The sequence below is a fragment of the Peromyscus eremicus genome, chromosome 4 (genome assembly GCF_949786415.1).
Source record: "Peromyscus eremicus chromosome 4, PerEre_H2_v1, whole genome shotgun sequence".
NCBI classification, from domain to species: Eukaryota; Metazoa; Chordata; class Mammalia; order Rodentia; family Cricetidae; genus Peromyscus; species Peromyscus eremicus.
Window position 1 is genome coordinate 64,709,267 of NC_081419.1, and position 18,468 is coordinate 64,727,734.

Sequence of the window (18,468 nt, forward strand, 5' to 3'; positions counted from 1 at the left end):
AAAAGTTCCAAATACTTGTGCATGCCTCTGCTACTGCAGTCTATTGCTGTGGGATGTTCTGTATGGCAAATGTGTTGCTCTGATTGGTCAATAAATAAAACACTGATTGGCCAGTGGCTAGGCAGGAAGTATAGGCGGGACAAGGAGGAAAATAAAGCTGGGAGGTGGAAGGCTGAGTCAGAGAGACACTGCCAGCTGCCACGGTGACAAATAACATGTGAAGATGCCGGTAAGCCACGAGCCATGTGGCAAGGTATAGATTAATGGAAAAGGATTAATTTAAGCTGTAAGAACAGTTAGCAAGAGGCCTGCCATGGCCATACAGTTTGTAACCAGTATAAGTCTCTGTGTTTACTTGGTCGGGTCTGAGTGGCTGTGGGACTGGCAGGTGAGAGAGATTTGCCCTGACTGTTGGCCAGGCAGGAAAACTCTAGCTACAAATGGTGCCCAACATGGGGCACAAACCCACGACCCTGAGATTAAGAGTCTCATGGTCTACCGACTGAGCTAGCTGGGCAGGAAAACTCTAGCTACAGTCTATCATTAACTTTCCGGAACTGATACACTTGTATTTTATTCAAGATGATAGAGTAACACAAATCTTTAAACTTACAAGTAAATTACAGCATAGCATCAAATATATTTATTTAATATAGTTTTAAATAATCATTTCACTGGAGCTATGGCAGGATGTTTCACCAAACCTGAAAAATCTCATCTCTTAGTGTCCATAACTATACAGTCAAGGCAGACATCAACCTATGACTTGTAGATTTGAATATGGAAGACCTGTTTTCTCAACATATTGGCTAAGACTAAGAAGTGAAGTATTGAAGGAAAATCCTATTTCTTTTTTCATTAAGTTTTACCTTTTACTTTAGTAAGGAGCCTCACAGACAAAATACATTGCCAATATGTTGAATTTTCCAAATTACCTCTAATCCAATCTAAAAATGCTTGTTTCTTTCTTACATTTTTCTTTTAGTTTCAACTGGGGAGTTGCCTCATGTTCCTTCACTCCCAAAGAAAAAGTATGACTCAAAACTGCCTCTCAAAAGCATATATAGTAATTCTTCAATATATCAGTTTTGTGAACATCTCTCTGAATCAGTCATCTGCTACTTAATTTCAAACATTTCTGATGGCACCAAAGAGGGTAGCAAAGACAAAGCATGGGAAATCCAAAAAGTAATCTCTAACAAAAACATATCAATTCATTCTCAAGTGTATAAGAGCAGTTCTATTTCTATTGGAGAACTTGCTTTAAGTATTTTTGAAGTTATTATTGAAATTCTTTCTAATGGTAACATTATAATTGCTGACAAGGCATATCAGACTTCCATAAAAACTAAGTACAGGTTTTGTCCAAGCGTGACTTCTTCTGACTTTGATGATATCTTTCAAGATCTCTTAAAAGGAGTGATTTTTGTGTTGTCCGAAGTACTAGGAATAAATCATTTTCAAAATAATGTAAGAAACAAATCATATTCTACATTTAGAAATAGTGTGCCCATTTTCAACAAAGTCAATACCACGGAAAGTCAGATAGGCCCCAGGGACTGGGAATCATCTCCTCACCTAATTGATCACTTTGCTCAAAGAAATAAATTAAATTACCTAGCACGTAGGTTAAATGGTCTGGTTGGTAACTTAAAATCTCATGAATCCAAAGAAGTCATCAATGAAGTCTTTAATATTGTTTTAGATTTATTTTTACCAGATGACTTCCCAGATGGGGATATGTGTTCTGGTAAATCGGCAAGAACATTTTTCACCTCAAATAATCAACAAAGTGATAGAATACTTGCAAATAATCTAGGGCTTTCCCCTAAATCAATTTTTCTTCTCAATATTGTGTGTGAGAAACTTATTAGAACACTTCTAGAAAAATGCACAGGCACTGCATTTCTTGAGGATAGTTCTCTTTTTCGTGAAGTAGCAGAAGAATGTCAACATGTAAAATTACTTCGAAGTGTTCAAGGTGGAAATTTTGATTATTGTAAGGCACCAATGAGCTGTGAACAATTTCAAGGAGATTACATGTCAGACCTTTCAGAAAATCTTGAAGACATGGATCAAGATTTATTGTCATCAGACTGTATACTTGATGTTATGTCCCACAGCTTGGTTAAATCTTTGATGGAAAAGCTATCTCATGATTTTCAACAAGCTCCTTTTGAAAACAAATGCATGAACTACAGAACAAGAGAAACACAACCTTTTTCCCCAGAAGCAAAAAGGCGAAAATTAATAAAATTGGGACAAACTAATGCCCATGTAGGATTCATGAGCTATGACAATAATTATTTTACCAAGTCCTTGAATAATTCCAAAGCAACTAGCTTTAAAATGCAAACACCATTTGGCAAACAACATACAGTAAAACCTTTCTCTTTGCTACTTCCTGAAAGACAAGAAACAAGGGGAATGAACACAGTAGCCTTTCATAAGCTATGTCCAAGAGGTGCAAATGGTGGTGTTTATTCAGCTACATTTTTGGAGGACATAATCTCAGAATTATTTTTTAAGCTGTCTACCTCATTGTGGAGGAAAAATATAAACATCACTGAAACCTGGATCAATGAGATAAATATATCACTTATCAACAATGTAGTGAATGACTTAAATAATGCTCAAATTACTGTTCTAAGGTATCCTGAAGAAAGGCTATATTTTCCATCAGCACATAAAGGATGTGTTACTAAGATTGTTGATTCCATTTATTATGATGTTTTACAGAAGTATGAATTTAAAGTAACCTGTGGTGGTAATCTGACATATGATAATACTTCAGTAGCTGAACAAATGTCTAATAGCATATTGTTAGAAATTGTAGACTATCAGCTTCCATCTTGCTTCAAGGAAAAGCTCAGATCAAATTCATATCATACTCTCAATGCTGAAATCATACTGTATAAACTTCAAAACAATCTAAGAAAATTTATTTCTGAACCCATATCTTCAAAAGGTTATAGCACCATGTTACCACACTCATTTTTAGAATATGTCATCAGAAAACTTTTAGCTCAGCTTATGCCCCTGCCTTGTAAGGCTCCATCTTTAGAAAAACAATATTTAATGACTTCAGATTTTGATGAAATGTCCAACTGTATAACAAATAAGGTTATGTCAGCCATTTCAAAACATAAAATCTGGTTTACCATCTATGATAATGAATGTCTCCACACAGATAAAAACCTCAAAAAGATGGTAGATTCTGTTTACAGTAATATTATACAAATGTCTGGTTCTCTTGATTTAATACAGAAGAATATAATCAACAGAAGTCCTATTATTATTGATCAAATAGCCAGTTTTATTATCCAAGAGATTATTGAAAATCACCTTCAACCATTTTTGTGTGGAGAAACTTTGCCTCGCCCCAAAACTCCACTGGATGAGGTATCGTATATGGTCAAACAAGTTCTCAATGAAGTTGTAGAGTTTCACAAACTCCAGAAGCCATCACCTTTACACATTTACCCTGATAAATTTGTAGGAGAAATTGTTACCAGAGTTTTATCAAAGATTTTTAGCCTTAAGCCTAATGCTAATATTGAGCTGGAAAATATGACCCAAAAAATAATAAACTCAGTGAATAACCATTTAGACAAAACTAAGATTTCTATTCTATGTGATAAGCAATCGTCCTTTCCATTTAGTGATGCTGATATTGTAGATGAACTTGTTACCTCAGTATATAGAAATGTTTTAAAGCAGCATGGGCTAGATCCTGACATTGACGAGTCTGAAAATGGTGAAGCTTTTGTGGAAAATATTGCCAAATTAATCATAGCAGCTGTTTCAGACTACCTTCTTCACCCACTGTTTTCTGGTGATTTGTCAGCTGCTCCCTGTTCTAATTCAATGGCTGATGATATTGTTTATAATATTCTTGGTAACATTGATAATTCTACTAAGTCAAAGCAGAGTTTACCTCCATATAATACATTGCTACCATATACATTTTTAGAAGATATGATCAGAGTACTATTATCTAAATTTTTTCCTTCTCCTAAAATGGTTTTAAATATAACAGCTCCAAAAGATAAAGGAGTAAATTTTAATGAAATCGCTTCCAATCTGATCAGTGATATTAGGAGAAAAATTTCCCAACATGAAATTAGATTTTCAAAAGATGAAGATAAAGCCAAGTCTTTTTACTCAGAAGATGATGTTTGCCATCTTGTTGATTCTGTTTTCACAAATATTTTAGAAAACTCCAGTTCTCATGAATCAGTGGAACAAAATATCACAAAAACTAATGATGTTTTCATTGATAAAATTGCAGGTTTTATTATTAAATATATCTGTGAGCAGCATCTTCAGCCATTTGTGGACAAAAAGCAAATATCTACATCACCATACAAATGTTTTGATGACAGACAGCCATTAATTTATGCTAGTGCTTATTCTTCAACTTTTTTGGAAGATGTGGTCTCTGGAGTAGTGAGCAAAATATTTCACAGGGTGATTGGCATTGTACAAGTGGAGTCAACAAGAAATTCAGAAGATGTTTTGTTTGATAAAGCTGAAAATCTCATATATTGGATAACAGAGGAATTTTCAAAAGCCCAGGTTACAACTATAGAGAATGCTGAGAAACAGTTGTGTTTTTCCCCAGTAGAGAGAGATGTACTCAAAAACATTATTGACACTGTATACAGCAAAGTTTTAGAAGAATATGAAATGGGAATCATGCCTGATAAAGATTTTCTAAATGACACAAAGGCATTGGCTGGCCGGATAACCAAAATCATTCTGAGTGAAATTTTTGATTTCCAAATTCCACCAGCTCTTGTAGCAAATCTGCCCCTAAGTTTACATTCCAAACTTAGTCAAAATGTTTTGGTAAATAGAGTCCATTATGAAATTAGCAAGTCAAGATTCCGAAGACAAGCGTCAACAATATATACTACTATGCTCTCACATATTCATTTAGAAAAAATAGTCACTCAGCTTATGTCTCAGATAAGTCCATCACATTGCAGTGTAGAACATTCTGATACTCCACAATCAGACTTAAGTAACACAGTCATGAAACTGATAAATGAAATCACGTCAATAATTTCAAAACATGCCATATGTATTGTAAAACATGGAAATGAAAAACAAAGTATGATTTCAGAAAAAGACATACAGTCAATGGTTGACTCCATTTATGCTGATCTTTCTCATTCAAATCTATACCAGCATCTTACAAAGGATAAAAAAGGTATAAGTAGCATACCTGTTTCAAAAATTGCAAGTTTTATAATAAAGGAGATCTTCAATCATCATCTAGAGTCATTCTTATCGGGAGATAAAAGTTTTCTTTCAGCTTCAGTTGCTCAACCTTGCAAGCAGAAGGCAACAAACCCTAAGCAAAGAGAACTGTCTTTTATTATGAACTCAGCTATCTTTTTGGAGGAAGTAATTTCTGAGCTTTTATGCAAAATTCTTCAAACATTCATACAGGATTCCTTGGCTGCTGAAACCCCAGAGAAAGCAATAGCCCAAATAATGGATATCGCTACAACATTAGTAAAATCAATTGTTTTAGAGTTCACTACATCTGAGATTTTACTTGCAGAAAATTTGGATGAGAGTCTATGGTTTTCAGAGACATATAAAGAAATGGTTCAAAAAACAGTCAACTCAGTTTATGAAAACATATTAGATGAATATAAATCACTGACTCAACTACACAGGACTATACAAAACGACACTACTTGTTTTGGAGGAAAATTATATCATTTTCTACTGCAAGAAATTTATGATTATCAGGTACAGTCATTAGTTTCAGGTGAATTAATGCCTTCTTCCTATTCTTTTCCTCGAGCTGAAAATATCATCAAAAATGTGCTCAATGTCACCTTGAAGGATACCAATGTCATGCCATCATGCATTACTGTGCTCCCCTGTTCTCTGATAGAAAATATGATTTACAAGCTTTTAGTAAATATCTTCCCTTCAGATGATACTATAGATAAACTAAAGGAAAAAGAGGTTGGGCCAGGTGATGATGACGAGTTCATGGCTGCAGCTTCAAAGCTGACTGATGAAATTATAAAAGAAATTTCTGAACATGAGATCAGATTTGCCACTGCAGAGGAGAATGAAGATAGTATGCAATTAGGAACTACTGAGAATTTCATTGATTCTGTATGTAGTAATATTTTGAAAAACTCTGAATTCCAAGCAGAAGTACAGAAAGATGCACACAAAAAGGGAGGTTCATTTCTCAGTAAAACAGCTGGTTTTATTATTAAAGCAATCATGGATCATCATTTGCAACCATTTTTATATGGTGAAGACTCACCTTCTAGTAACTTACCTGAATATGCCCATGCTTCTGTTGTTGCTAAGTCTGGGAAAGAAAAGGCACAGCCTTCTCTATTTTCAGCTGCATTTTTAGAAGATGTAATTGTTGACCTTGCTCACAAGTTTTGTTCTTTTGCAACTCTTGCTAAAGATTCTAAGAAAAAGGATATTCCGGAGCCAGAAATTGTAAGCTTAGCTATCAACTTTGCAAACTCTCTCATACGGGAATTTAGGAAAAGTGAAATCAAAGTTTTACCACATGCTGAAGACATATTTTCTTTCCCACCAATTGGGAAGGAGACAGTTGATGCGATATCTAATTTTGTATATGATCAGTTCATAGGGAAGTTGGGATCTGATAGTATTCAAAAGGATGACACTGGTAACATTATTATAGAAATGGTTTCTTCTTTAGCCCAGAAGGCAATCTCCACATTCAAGATTCAGCCACTATTTTCAGGAGACTGGTGCTCAACTTTCTTTTCATTTCTAGATGCAGAAAATATCACCCAAAGAGTTCAGCTCCTACCACAGCACACCTCCATGCAGATTAGTAGACTCTTAAAGCAGAGCCAGCTTGCTCTGTCTGAAGACACATCAATGAAAAAAGGTGATATCCATCATCCAATAATTAACTCTGTAGCTACCTTCATGAAAAGCAGTATCATTGACCTGATATCAGGATCAACTACAGGTGTCACAGATACAAAGAAAGATGAGGATAATAAACTGAAATCTGCCACCTTAAAATATGAGAATGCCTCAAAGGCTACTTCTCCAGCTACCAGTGTGAAAAGTAAAGATCCTCAGGTTCAACATTTGAGTGACATATGTAAAAGTAATGAAACTGGGAAAGAGAACTTAGTTCTCATCAATGAGCAGGGGCAGACGATTGAAATATACACTCATTTTGCAGTTGCTACTGTTAATAACAGTTCTGAGGAGGTACTTGAATCAGATTTCATACCAGACAATGAAAAGAAAATTGATAATGCTAGTCAAAGTTTAGTGAAAATAGATGAGAAGCCCAAGAGTGAGAGTAAAGAGAACATAACAAAAAAAACTTTAAAAATAGCCCAACAGCCAGTTAAGGAAGAGAGGACACAGTCTGTAGCTGAAACAGATATAGATGAGGAACTATACACAGAAACTGAACTTGTTGAAAATGTCATTGAAAATATTTATGACAATGTTTTAACAATATCTTCTCAAGAGCCATTGGATTTTTCCAGACCAATATGCAGCAAAAGCCTCTCAAGTGATAAAGCTTTGGTTAAACTTCAAGATTCTGCACAGCCTGTTACAACAAAGGATTCATCCCCATCCGTTAATAGAGACATCACTGCTAAACAGAAAGCAAGTGAAGAAGCTGAAACTAAAAGAAAAGAAGAGAGTGAGATAAAAAGAGAGAAAGAGATTAAAAGTCAGCCTAGTAAAACAGACCATCCACAGTCCTCATCAGAAAGTGAACATAAAATTATTTCTGCTAAGTTTCTAGAAGATGTGATCATTGAAATGGTGAACAAACTAATATTTACATCTTCACCAGAAACAGAAACGTGTGATAGAACTCCAGATGCCAGTGGTGACCAAAATCAAGGTGAACTTTATGACACAGCTATGAAACTCATCGATTCAATGTTTAAGGAGTTTTCAGATGCAGAAACTAAGGTATTTAGGACAGATAAGGGTAAGAAGATTTCCTCACAAGCAATCAAAGACTCATCAGCTCATACAGTACCTCCTAGGCTTAAAGACGCAGCTACAGAAGAACCATCATCCAGCATGAATATTAAAAATGTGGATAAATTGCCACATGCACATAAAACAGTTGAACAATCCTCTTCTGACAGGATGCCCTCCATAAATAGAATGCTATCAATTGAAAAATCAGTTGTCAATAAAATTGTTCACTCTTGTGTTTGTGATGTTTTAAAAGAATGTGCATCTCAAGAGTCTGTTTGCAAGACCATCAACAACAATAGGGAAAATCTTGCAAAAAGGCTAACTAGCACAGTGATAAATGAAATTTTTCAGCATCAGCTTAACTTGATATTTTCTGATGAGATACCAGCTTCAGGATGTGTGCCTCTGGAATCAATAGATGTTGATGAAAAGGTCCAAAAGGCAGTGCAAACAGCCAGTAAAGAATGTAACACAGTCAGTAAAGAATGTCAAACCTCATCTCCATACACTATAAAGTTGCCTTTCAAATTTTTAGATGATGTGATTTCTTCTCTTTTAGCAAAAGTTTTTTCAACGCTCTTCAATGTCAAAACAAAAATATCTCAACAAAATTTGTTGACACAACTTGACTTCCTTAAAATGAAGTTAGTAAGTATGGTTGCAGCAGAGATTGCCAAAAATGAAGATTTGAATGTACAGTATGTAGACTCTTTGCATCCAAATGATGATGAAATTATTCAGCTGGTGGTTCAGACAATTTATAATAATCTTTTGCCACAGTTTGGATCACAGGAAACCATACAAAATTGTGTAGTTAGTGGATGCAAATTCCTTTCAAAAACCATAGTTGATTTAGTTCTTCGAGAAGTAGCTGGCAATCAGTTGCAGAACTATTTTGGTGGTGAGTTGACTCCATATCAGTGTGCAGAAGTTGACAATGTTGTTGAAACTATCCTCACCAATGTTGTCTTAACTACTCCATCACAGCCACCACGTCCCCGTAAACTATCTTATAGTATAATAGAAGCAATTGCTGTAAAATTCTTATCAAAACTTTTATCTGGGTTTCCAAAAGTGCATACAGAAAGAACTAAATCTCAAGAAACTGAAATGCAAAAAATAATCTCAAAAATATTAAAGTCAATCCAAGAATGTTTTTCCAAAAGTAAGATCAAAGTGGTACAACCTGCCAAGGAATCGGAACCTGTGCCTGTAGCTGACAATGCAACTATTGACAAAGTAGTTAATTCCGTTTATGCCAATCTTTTAAAACAATCTGGCTCTCCTACATCTGTTTTTGAAGATTTAATGGGTAAGAGTAATGTCCTTTCTGACATAATAGGTTCGTCAATGGTGAAGGAGATTTCCAATTCTGAATTTCAACCTCAAGCAGAGGAAGAACTTTCAAGTTCAGAATTAGCTCTAGAAGCTGTCAAAATTATGGAAAAGGTGGTGAAAATTATCGATGAGCTAAAGTCCCAGGAAAAATCTTCATCTGTAAAAGATTTAGTGTTAGACTCCAGAGTTTTAGAGGAAGCATTGGCCTTATTCTTGGCTAAACTAGTAAAGAATCCTGGTATTGCAAGCAAAGACATGGACAGTTTAACAAAGCCTGAATTAAACAAAATTGCATCTCAGTTGACAAAATCTGTAACAGCTGAAATTTCCAGAAGTAATATAAATCTCGTGGATTCTAATCCTGAAGAACAATCTTTAGCTCCAGAAAACATTGAAATGATTTCTCAGGCTATTGAATCTGTTTATGATAATATAATAAATCAGTCTGAAACCTGTAACGAGCCCTATGATATGAAAGGTACAAAGAAGGCCTTCCCTAAGAAAGTGGCTAGCTTAATTGTCGATGGCGTTTCAAATGTTCCATCATGTAGAGTTAGTGCAATGAGTTCTTATACTGCTGCTTTTGGAGATCTAGACACAAATCGAATCATTGAAAAGGCACAAAAGCATGCTGCACAAATGAACTCTGACTCTGATAAAGAGTTGGATGATGTATTGGAAGATGAACTTCCTATTAGAATAATTCCACATGTTGGGAATAAACCACTGAGAATAGATCCAAATATCATCTCAGAACACTTAGCAGTTATTTCTATGAAAACTCAGCCTCTGGAGACACTTAATATGGACTGCATAAAGAAAACTGGTTGTAGCATAACAGAGCTGAGAAGAGCTTCCATAAGTGGAAAAGGTCACTCTTCTCCAGACGTGTCTGAATTAGGAACAAGACAGAAAGAAAGGCGCATCTCATTGGATAGGACAGGACGACTGGATGTAAAACCGTTAGAGGTAAGCATCGCAACAATGGAGAAAGGGGGGAAAGCAGTGAACCAGTTCTGTGATTTCCTTCCTTTCCTAGCTACATACGAACATATGTTTGCTATTTTGCCAGCTGGACAGGGAATTGGTTGCAACGGTTCATCTCCACAGTCAGAATTTTCAGGGACTTGCCATATCATTTCCATATTCCACACTAAAGGCCTAAGGCTAGTTTTTAATAAGATAATCCACTAAAACTATTTTTCATTGAACCAAAATATAAGTATGGTTCCTGATTAACATCAGAATGACTGGAATATAATTTCATTTAGAAATTTATCGGAACATGTATTAAACGCCATCTATTTAAGGCACTACAGTACTATTTTTCTCTTACTTTTATTTAAATTTTTTCATGTAATGTATTTGAATCATATCCCTGCCCCAGTTCATCTTGTGTCCTCCCCACCTCCCTATGCACCCTACTTCATATTCTTTCTTCCTCTCTCTTCTTTCCTAAAAAAAAGAAAAATATCAGAACAAAGATACAGAAAGAAAACAGAAAGACAAAACTTAACAAAACAAAACAACAACAAAAGACATGGAAAAAAACATAAAGTTCAGTTTTTGTAGGCCAATTATTATTGGGTTTGAGGCCTGCCCTGGAGTATGATTGATATACCTAGTGACATTATTTTAGAGAACACTGATTTTCCCTTTCCCAGCATGTTATCAATTGCAAATAGTTTCTTGCTTAGGGGTGGTACTATGCATCTACTTCCTCTTCTCACTGCTAGAATTTTGTTTGATTTGAACGTGTGCATGCTGTCACACTCTCTGTGAGTTCATATGTATAACAGACCTGCTGTGTTGTGTCTAGAAGATGCATTGCCTTGCAACCATCCACCACCTGTGGCTCTTAACAGTTTTTCCACCTCCTTTTTTCTGTAGGCTGAGTGCTACAGAGTCTATTAGATTCTGCACATTTTCTGGTTGTGGATCTCTGTGTTAATTAGCAAGAAGATTATTCTCTGATGAGGGATGAATGAGGCACTGATTTATGGCTATAGCAATATATGATGAGAGATCATTTTATTGTTGTATTCCTTTATGAGAATTTCTGAATTCTGAATTAACTGTATTTCCCATAGGCCAATGATCTCTCTAGTCTCAGGTCATTAACCACGTGAGCAATGTCAGATACAGGTTCTATCTCATTTGATTGGATTTACATCCAATCAAAAACTGGTTAATTACTGCCGTAACCTTTGTCCACTGCTGCAACTGTATCTCTTGCAGTCAGTTCACTGTTGCAGTTTTCAGGGTTTGTAGCTGGATGACATTGATAACTCCTTTCCTCCTCCGGTAACATGCAAACTGGCTTCCTATACCATGAAAGTCACTGGGGTGAAAGTTCTAGTTAGGTACCAACTCTATTTCTCCATGTTTGAAGATTTAAGTACGTGAAATATAGAGCAATAGCATTTACTGTCAAGTTGCAGAGGGTAACCAATAGACTTATCAATAGCCTGTGGTATTTGAGGGGTTCTATAGGACCCCTTTGGTCAGCAGTTCAATAAAATGTAACCCATTCCTGGCACATGGGGGTTCTATTCAAATTCCTCATATTGAATGTGTGCATTTTTTGTAGGATTTCTATTTTCATGGATATACTCTGTGCCATGGCACTAACCCAAGTATAAAACTATATTCTCTGGAAAATAAATAATTCAATTTTTTCCAGTATGACTCTGAAAATTATTGTATTAAGTCTTAAGGCTGATAATAAAATAAGTTAATTAGTTATTGATTGATTGTTGAGTTAGAGACTAGGTCACTGTTTAGCCTGGGACAACCTGGAACTTACTACAAAGGCTAGTGATGTTTCGTTTTTTCTTCCAAAGTATAACATTCTCTTTTAAACAAAGACTTACTAAGACTCAAGAATAAAATACAACTTACAAGTTTCAGGAAATTCCTAAGCCATATAAAATTCACAAGACTCTCCTTGAGGTCATTTCAGCAGTAATAACTACTAGAAAGTGGAAAGATGACTGGAAATTATACAGAGAGCTCAAGGGATGCAATTTTAGTGAGCCATCATTCATATTTGGTTACAATTTTTACTGATAAAGCTACCTTTGAGCCATCTACCCTTCTAAAAGTAATCTGTCACTCATGTTCCTGTAAGTGACCTCAATAAACTAACTGATTTCAGTAAGACTAGTAAGATAGAGTTGGATAAAATTGTTTTTTGTTGTTGTTGTTGTTGTTTGTTTTTTTGGTCTATCTTTGAGTTCTGTCTGAGATGAACAGACATTTATTCATGTATCCCCCAAAAAAAGTTATCCCAGGCTCTCTCTAGCTCCCTCTGACTATGATGTCTCTGCTTCTTGGTGCTAGAATTATAGGTGCCTATGTTTTCCAACTGAAATACTAAAATTATTGTGCACTTATACTCCTCTAATCTCTTTTATCCTTTTTTAAAGAACATATGATGGTCCTTGCTATCATAAAATTTCCTATCTTCTGAGTTCCCATTGCTATATTAGCATATACTTTGTGTATATATAAGCAATTCCCTGAGTGCAAAAATTAGTATAAACATCCTATAAAATAATATTACTAAAATAAATTTTATCTATAAAACTATCCATAACAAATTCTTTTCCTTCTTACCAACTTTATTTAGGTCACAGTGAACTTTTAAACACAAATACCATTTTCTTTTTGATGTGAAAAAATATATTTGAAAATAATAATAATAGTAGTAGCAGTAATAACAACAAAAGTAACAATAAACAATCAGCAGCCATGTGGAATTCAGAGCACATAAATATTACATGCCAATCTGATTATGACTACATCTTTTGTCAACAAAAGGACAGAAAGAAGTCTATCGGTTAGGTCAGGTATTTCAGGCACTTGGCTTTGCCTCATGGCTTAATATCATGGTTAGGAATGCCATACTTTTCACCTAATAAGACATATTTAAATCACCTGCAGTAACAAATCCCCAAACTATTTTGCATATATTTGTATTTTATAATCTTACTAATTTTTACATATAATAGATTGCTTTGAATTTTTCAAGAGTTGATTCTAAATAGATTATTGCCACAGAAGATATCTTTTGAAGACATTGTCACTTGAAAATGTAGTTTAGAAAGTTGCAAAGAAAGGTTGAGTTGAATATCAATTATAAATTTATTTATAATTTATGTGATATAGCAAAGGCTATAGAAATGGAGTGATCTGGTTACTGAATTATAATTATCCTTTCTTGGATTCTTATATATTAAAAATAGTAATTGGGATTTGAGTATATTATGAAAAAGAAATGAAGATTTATTTATTTTGGCAAAAGATGAATAAGATTATGGAGTAAAAAAATAAGCTGAAGATCACAATTCCAATGTGGCATTGCTTTTATAAGTAGAGTTTGTTAAAGTCTTGCCTTTTCTTTAAAATCAATGTCTAGATGTCTATAGGATCACTTACTAAGGACAAAAAAGTTAATTATGTAGTTCTATAACAATTTTTATGAGAAATTACAAAAATAGAAGACAGTAAGTTTAATTTATAAGAAAATATGAAGCCTAAACTATTCTGTTAGACTGGATATTTGGAATAAATTATGACAGATTAATATTATATAAATGTAAAATAAATGCTAGATACAAATGAGTATTGCATATGATTTTTGTCTATTTATTTCATTGAAAATATACCAGTAAGTGGAATTTGAAGATATTAGCTAGATTGAAGTTAGAAATCATAAAAACATAGCTATGACACAAAGTAATATTGGAAAGATATTGACATATTTATTTTTAATATTTATTGTACTTCCAATTCCAGGCTGTTGGCAGGAATTCATTTCAAAATATAAGAAGACCTGACATCACCAGAGTAGAGCTTTTGAAAGATATTCATAACAAAAAAGATCTGATTGTTCGATTAGTAGCTCATGATACTAGTCAAAAGGATTCAGAAAGTAGCTTCAGAGAGGATATCATTTCTGATGAAGAGGAAATCATTTTAGGAGAGGTTATTGGACATCAGTGCTTAGGAGGAATATATGGAGGTCATGGTGAAGAAGTTGTGAAAGCCTTAGAAACCAAAGTTGTTTCTCCAAAGACAACAATGAGCGCAAGCAGCCTGAGAAAGTTCTTAGCACTAAGCAAATGCTGTCAGCCCACTTCTGGTGAAAATATTGAAAGTATTGGAGCATTTGGAAATCATACTATGAAACTTCACAAGACACATGTTAAAAGAGCTGTTGCTGAGCTTGATATGCCCTCTTCTAAAAGCTTAGCAGAAGGACTGTCTTCTAAGGACAAGTTACAGTGTAAGGTAGGTAACAAACATAATTCCCAGAAGCTTGGAAAAGTAGCCAACCTCAGACATTCTGTTCTGGGATGTACTTTGATTATTAAGCAAAGCATACTAGAGTCATCATCTGCATAAGCCTGTAGATATATAGCATAGGTTAAATAATTAACCAAGCATGAAACTCAATTATGTATTTAATACAAAAAAAACTAGAACTACTAGCTGAAGGGAAAATGGAAAATCAACACTGCTTAAGGAAATTTAACCTTATTTGTTAAACAAGAGATTCCATGTTGTATTTGGGCTATAAATATTTGATGAACATCCATAGAGAACTTCATGTCAATAGGATGGATCCAGGTTCCTGGCTAAGTTATATGGAAGTTAGAAATGATCTATAGAAAGTGAGATTGTTGCATAACTTGTGTTAAGACCTAGGTCCAATCCATAGCACTGAAAACAAACAATAAAAAAATCACTGTTTTGTCTGTGTTATTTTTAACTAAATCTCAAATATTCAATTTTACCAATAAAGAGTCAGGTGCCAGATGAAAGCCTACTAACTCAGAGAGGCAGTGAAAGCACCTGGCTGTCCTTCCTCCTCCTCTGACATCCCAGGGAAAAGACCTTTGTCCTCCACCATCTCCAACAAAAACCTCAAACTCAGTGTCCCTTCCTTCTACTTCCTGTGCATCTCTCCATCCATCTTCCTGACTCCCTCTTACTCTCTATGGTTTATTCCTATCTTCACATCCTATCAACTGGTTGTTTGCTCTGCCTTTTGACCTGTGGTTGATTTTATTTAATCCTGTTTACAATATTCAAGCAGAAAGCTCTTGGATTAAAGGTGTGTGTTAGGCCTGAACCACACAACTAGACACAGGTTTTTCCAATAAATAATGCAATCTCAGGGTTCACAATGTGATCAAATATCTTGCAAAATTTCCCCTTTCTTGTCTAAATAAACAGGAAAGGTTTTTGACTCTAATATATTAAAACTATTTGCAATAATGAAGCTATATCTGTCAAACTTTCCACCATGTCCAGCTAGGTTGTATTTGGAAGACTTAGGATTAAACATTTTTGTGTTCAAAGTTCTGTAAAATATTTGTCTCAGTATGATATAAACTCAGTAATTTGAATGTCCTGAGCAATTTATAGTCCGAAGCTGATCTTTGGGTCACACCCTCGGACTCTGAGCTGGGATTTCAGGCCAGTGAGCTTGAAGTAGGTGATACCACTTGGCCAAATTTACTCTTTTTCTTGGGACATTTTCTCTTGATGATACATCCTTTTTCTTTAGATGCTTCACTTATCCAGTAGTCTCTGGATTCCTTAGTTGGATGCTTTTATTCTCATGGAAGGATAAAATCAAAACCCTAACCCAACTCAATGCTGGGAGTACCTTTTTTTTTTTTTTTTTTTTTTGCAGGTTCTATCTTTCCTAGGGCAAAATGATTTTGGCAACAGAAAATGTATTATCTTTCAATTAAAATAATTATTTTGACATTTTGAAACTAAATATACCTCAGTATGTGTGGATAAATATGCATATATTCCCCCTTTTCTTTATATATAAATTCAGTGTTTAAATGTATTTAGTTTTAGATCACAAAGGACATTCACTTTGAATTTCAGCCTGCCTTTTGCAAGTGGCTTTTAAATTTAAATCACTATAATTCTTATATGCCTGCCTCTCCCTCCCAAGAGATGGGATTAAAGGTGTGAACCACCACCTGGGTATGGATTCCTTATAATAGTTATTGTCATAGGGTTGTCTTGTTTTAATTTGGTTCTCCATTTCCACCTATTACTTAGGGGCAAAATTTTAAGTTTTTCAAATATGTAATCTATAATTCTTGCTGATTTATTCTGAATTTGTTCCCTGGCAACTTTTAATATTCTAGTGATACCAAATTGTCCACTATTTCATTACTTTTAGATGTTTTGGCTAATTTGCATATATGAGCAACATAAAATTTGATGTCTTTGCTAAGTTTTTCCATGTTATACCATTTCCATCCTTGCCTCCTATGACTGGCTATCCTTGTCATTTATCTGAGAGTTAGTGGTTTTCCATTTTGATGACAATATAGCTATACCATCGCACATACACCATTAATTGGAGAAGATAGAGATTTTCCTTTTGTTTCCTAGTTGTTTGTCTTATAGCCAACAGTGCTGCACTGATTTTGTGGTTCCTTCCTCAGTATTGGCCATTCCATACCTGGTCTATAGGCTGCCACTTTCCAATAATTTTAGGTCCTTCAGTGGTTGAAAACTATCAGTAAACCATGTGTTAGCCAAATGTGATCATTCTCTTGGTCCCCACAGTTCAATAGGTTCCTCTTTTGGGGGAGGAGTGATAGGTTTAAGGATGAGGATTATGGGCAACTGAGCTGTTTCCTCAGTGTGGGAAGGCACAGACCCCTTTGCTACCATACCCTGGTCATAAAGGAATACAGATAGGTACCAGTTCCACTGTAATACTTTTCCTTACATAGCTAAGCCTGTGAAGGTCTCTGGCTTTAAATGGACCCAATCCATCATTTTAGTGGCACCATTACGACATAGGGTGGTTGGCAATGACTTAGTATAAGGTTCTTCCTACCTCATAAAAATGTCCAGATTTGTCTCTCAAACGAGATAACATTTATTCTCCTTATGTGGAAACTGTTTCCATTAGAAGCCAACAGGAAAAAGTTGGTGGACACATTTTTGCTTTATGAAGAATCCCCAGTTGCCAATTCAACAATAAATATGATATCCATAGTTAGAATATCAACTGGTTCAATATTGGTCAGGGTTGCTTGCATGGAGAAGAGCTTACAGTTGCAAAAGCTGCTCTTTGTTCCTGTTCCCATTGGAAATTAGATGCTTTCTAGAAACCTCATAGTTTTCATAATATTCTGGAAACATGGTATGTGATTTCCATAGTGTGCAAACATGTGCAAACATACCAATTAGGAGCTGTCTATGAGTTTTTTCCCTGAGTGGTGAGATCAAAGGCATGTGTCACCATGACCTTGTTCATTGTAACTCTAGAATTTAGAAAACAACTCATTTATAGAGATTCATCAGTCTATGCTGGGACTAAAGGCGGGGGCTACCACTGCTCTGCCCAAATATTTTATCTGAACTCCAAATCACTCCAACTCTTGGAGATTTAGAAAACAAGTTTGAACTGTAGGAACCTGTAGATGTAATTCTAAACAGTCTTATTAAATAAGAAACATGGAGCCAAATAAAGAGTTAAAAGCCCAAAAGGTCAAAGCACTAGCAAATAGCCTTTAGCTTACCAGCCGGTGCCATCCTTCCCCTGAGAAAGAGACCTGCTTCCTGTGTGTCTGTATTTTTTATTGACTTTCTGTCCTGCCTTCTCATTGGATCTAAACCCAACCACATGACTTCTTTGTCACATGCCTGTCTATACAGACCTCCATGTCTCTATGGTTGGTACTTTGATTAAAAGCATGTGTCACCAAGCTGGCTATGTCCTTGAACACACAGACTCTGCCTGCCATGTGATTGGATTAAGGGCATGTGCTACCACTGCCAGACTTCTGCTAAATGGCTTGCTATTAGCTCTGACCCCCCGGCAACTTTATTTATTAACATACAAATAAAATCACATTTCAGCACAATTAAAATATCACCATAGAACCCTTTGAATTTACTTACAACGTTTTCAATCTCTTAACTGTATTTTTAATACCAAATAACAAAAATATCCCTTTTATTTAAGAAAAAAACACAAAAGCTAATGTCCAAGGTGGCATGGGCCATGTAGCAATCTACAGTCTAATATTCTAACATGGAATTAAGACATGGGGTTTAAGAAACCTATTTTTCATTTCATGCCAGTAA

The 18,468-nt window shown here is 35.1% G+C and overlaps 1 protein-coding gene across 1 annotated transcript in view; it reads left to right on the forward strand.

The window, feature by feature from the left end:
• LOC131907795 (fibrous sheath-interacting protein 2-like) overlaps positions 1-18,468 on the forward strand; it is a 79,940-nt gene that overhangs the window by 45,823 nt on the left and 15,649 nt on the right. The window contains exons 17-18 of the mRNA XM_059258888.1: positions 986-10,296; positions 14,128-14,622. Of these exons, the coding sequence (XP_059114871.1) occupies positions 986-10,296; positions 14,128-14,622 (9,806 nt within the window). The remainder of the gene's footprint in view (positions 1-985; positions 10,297-14,127; positions 14,623-18,468) is intronic.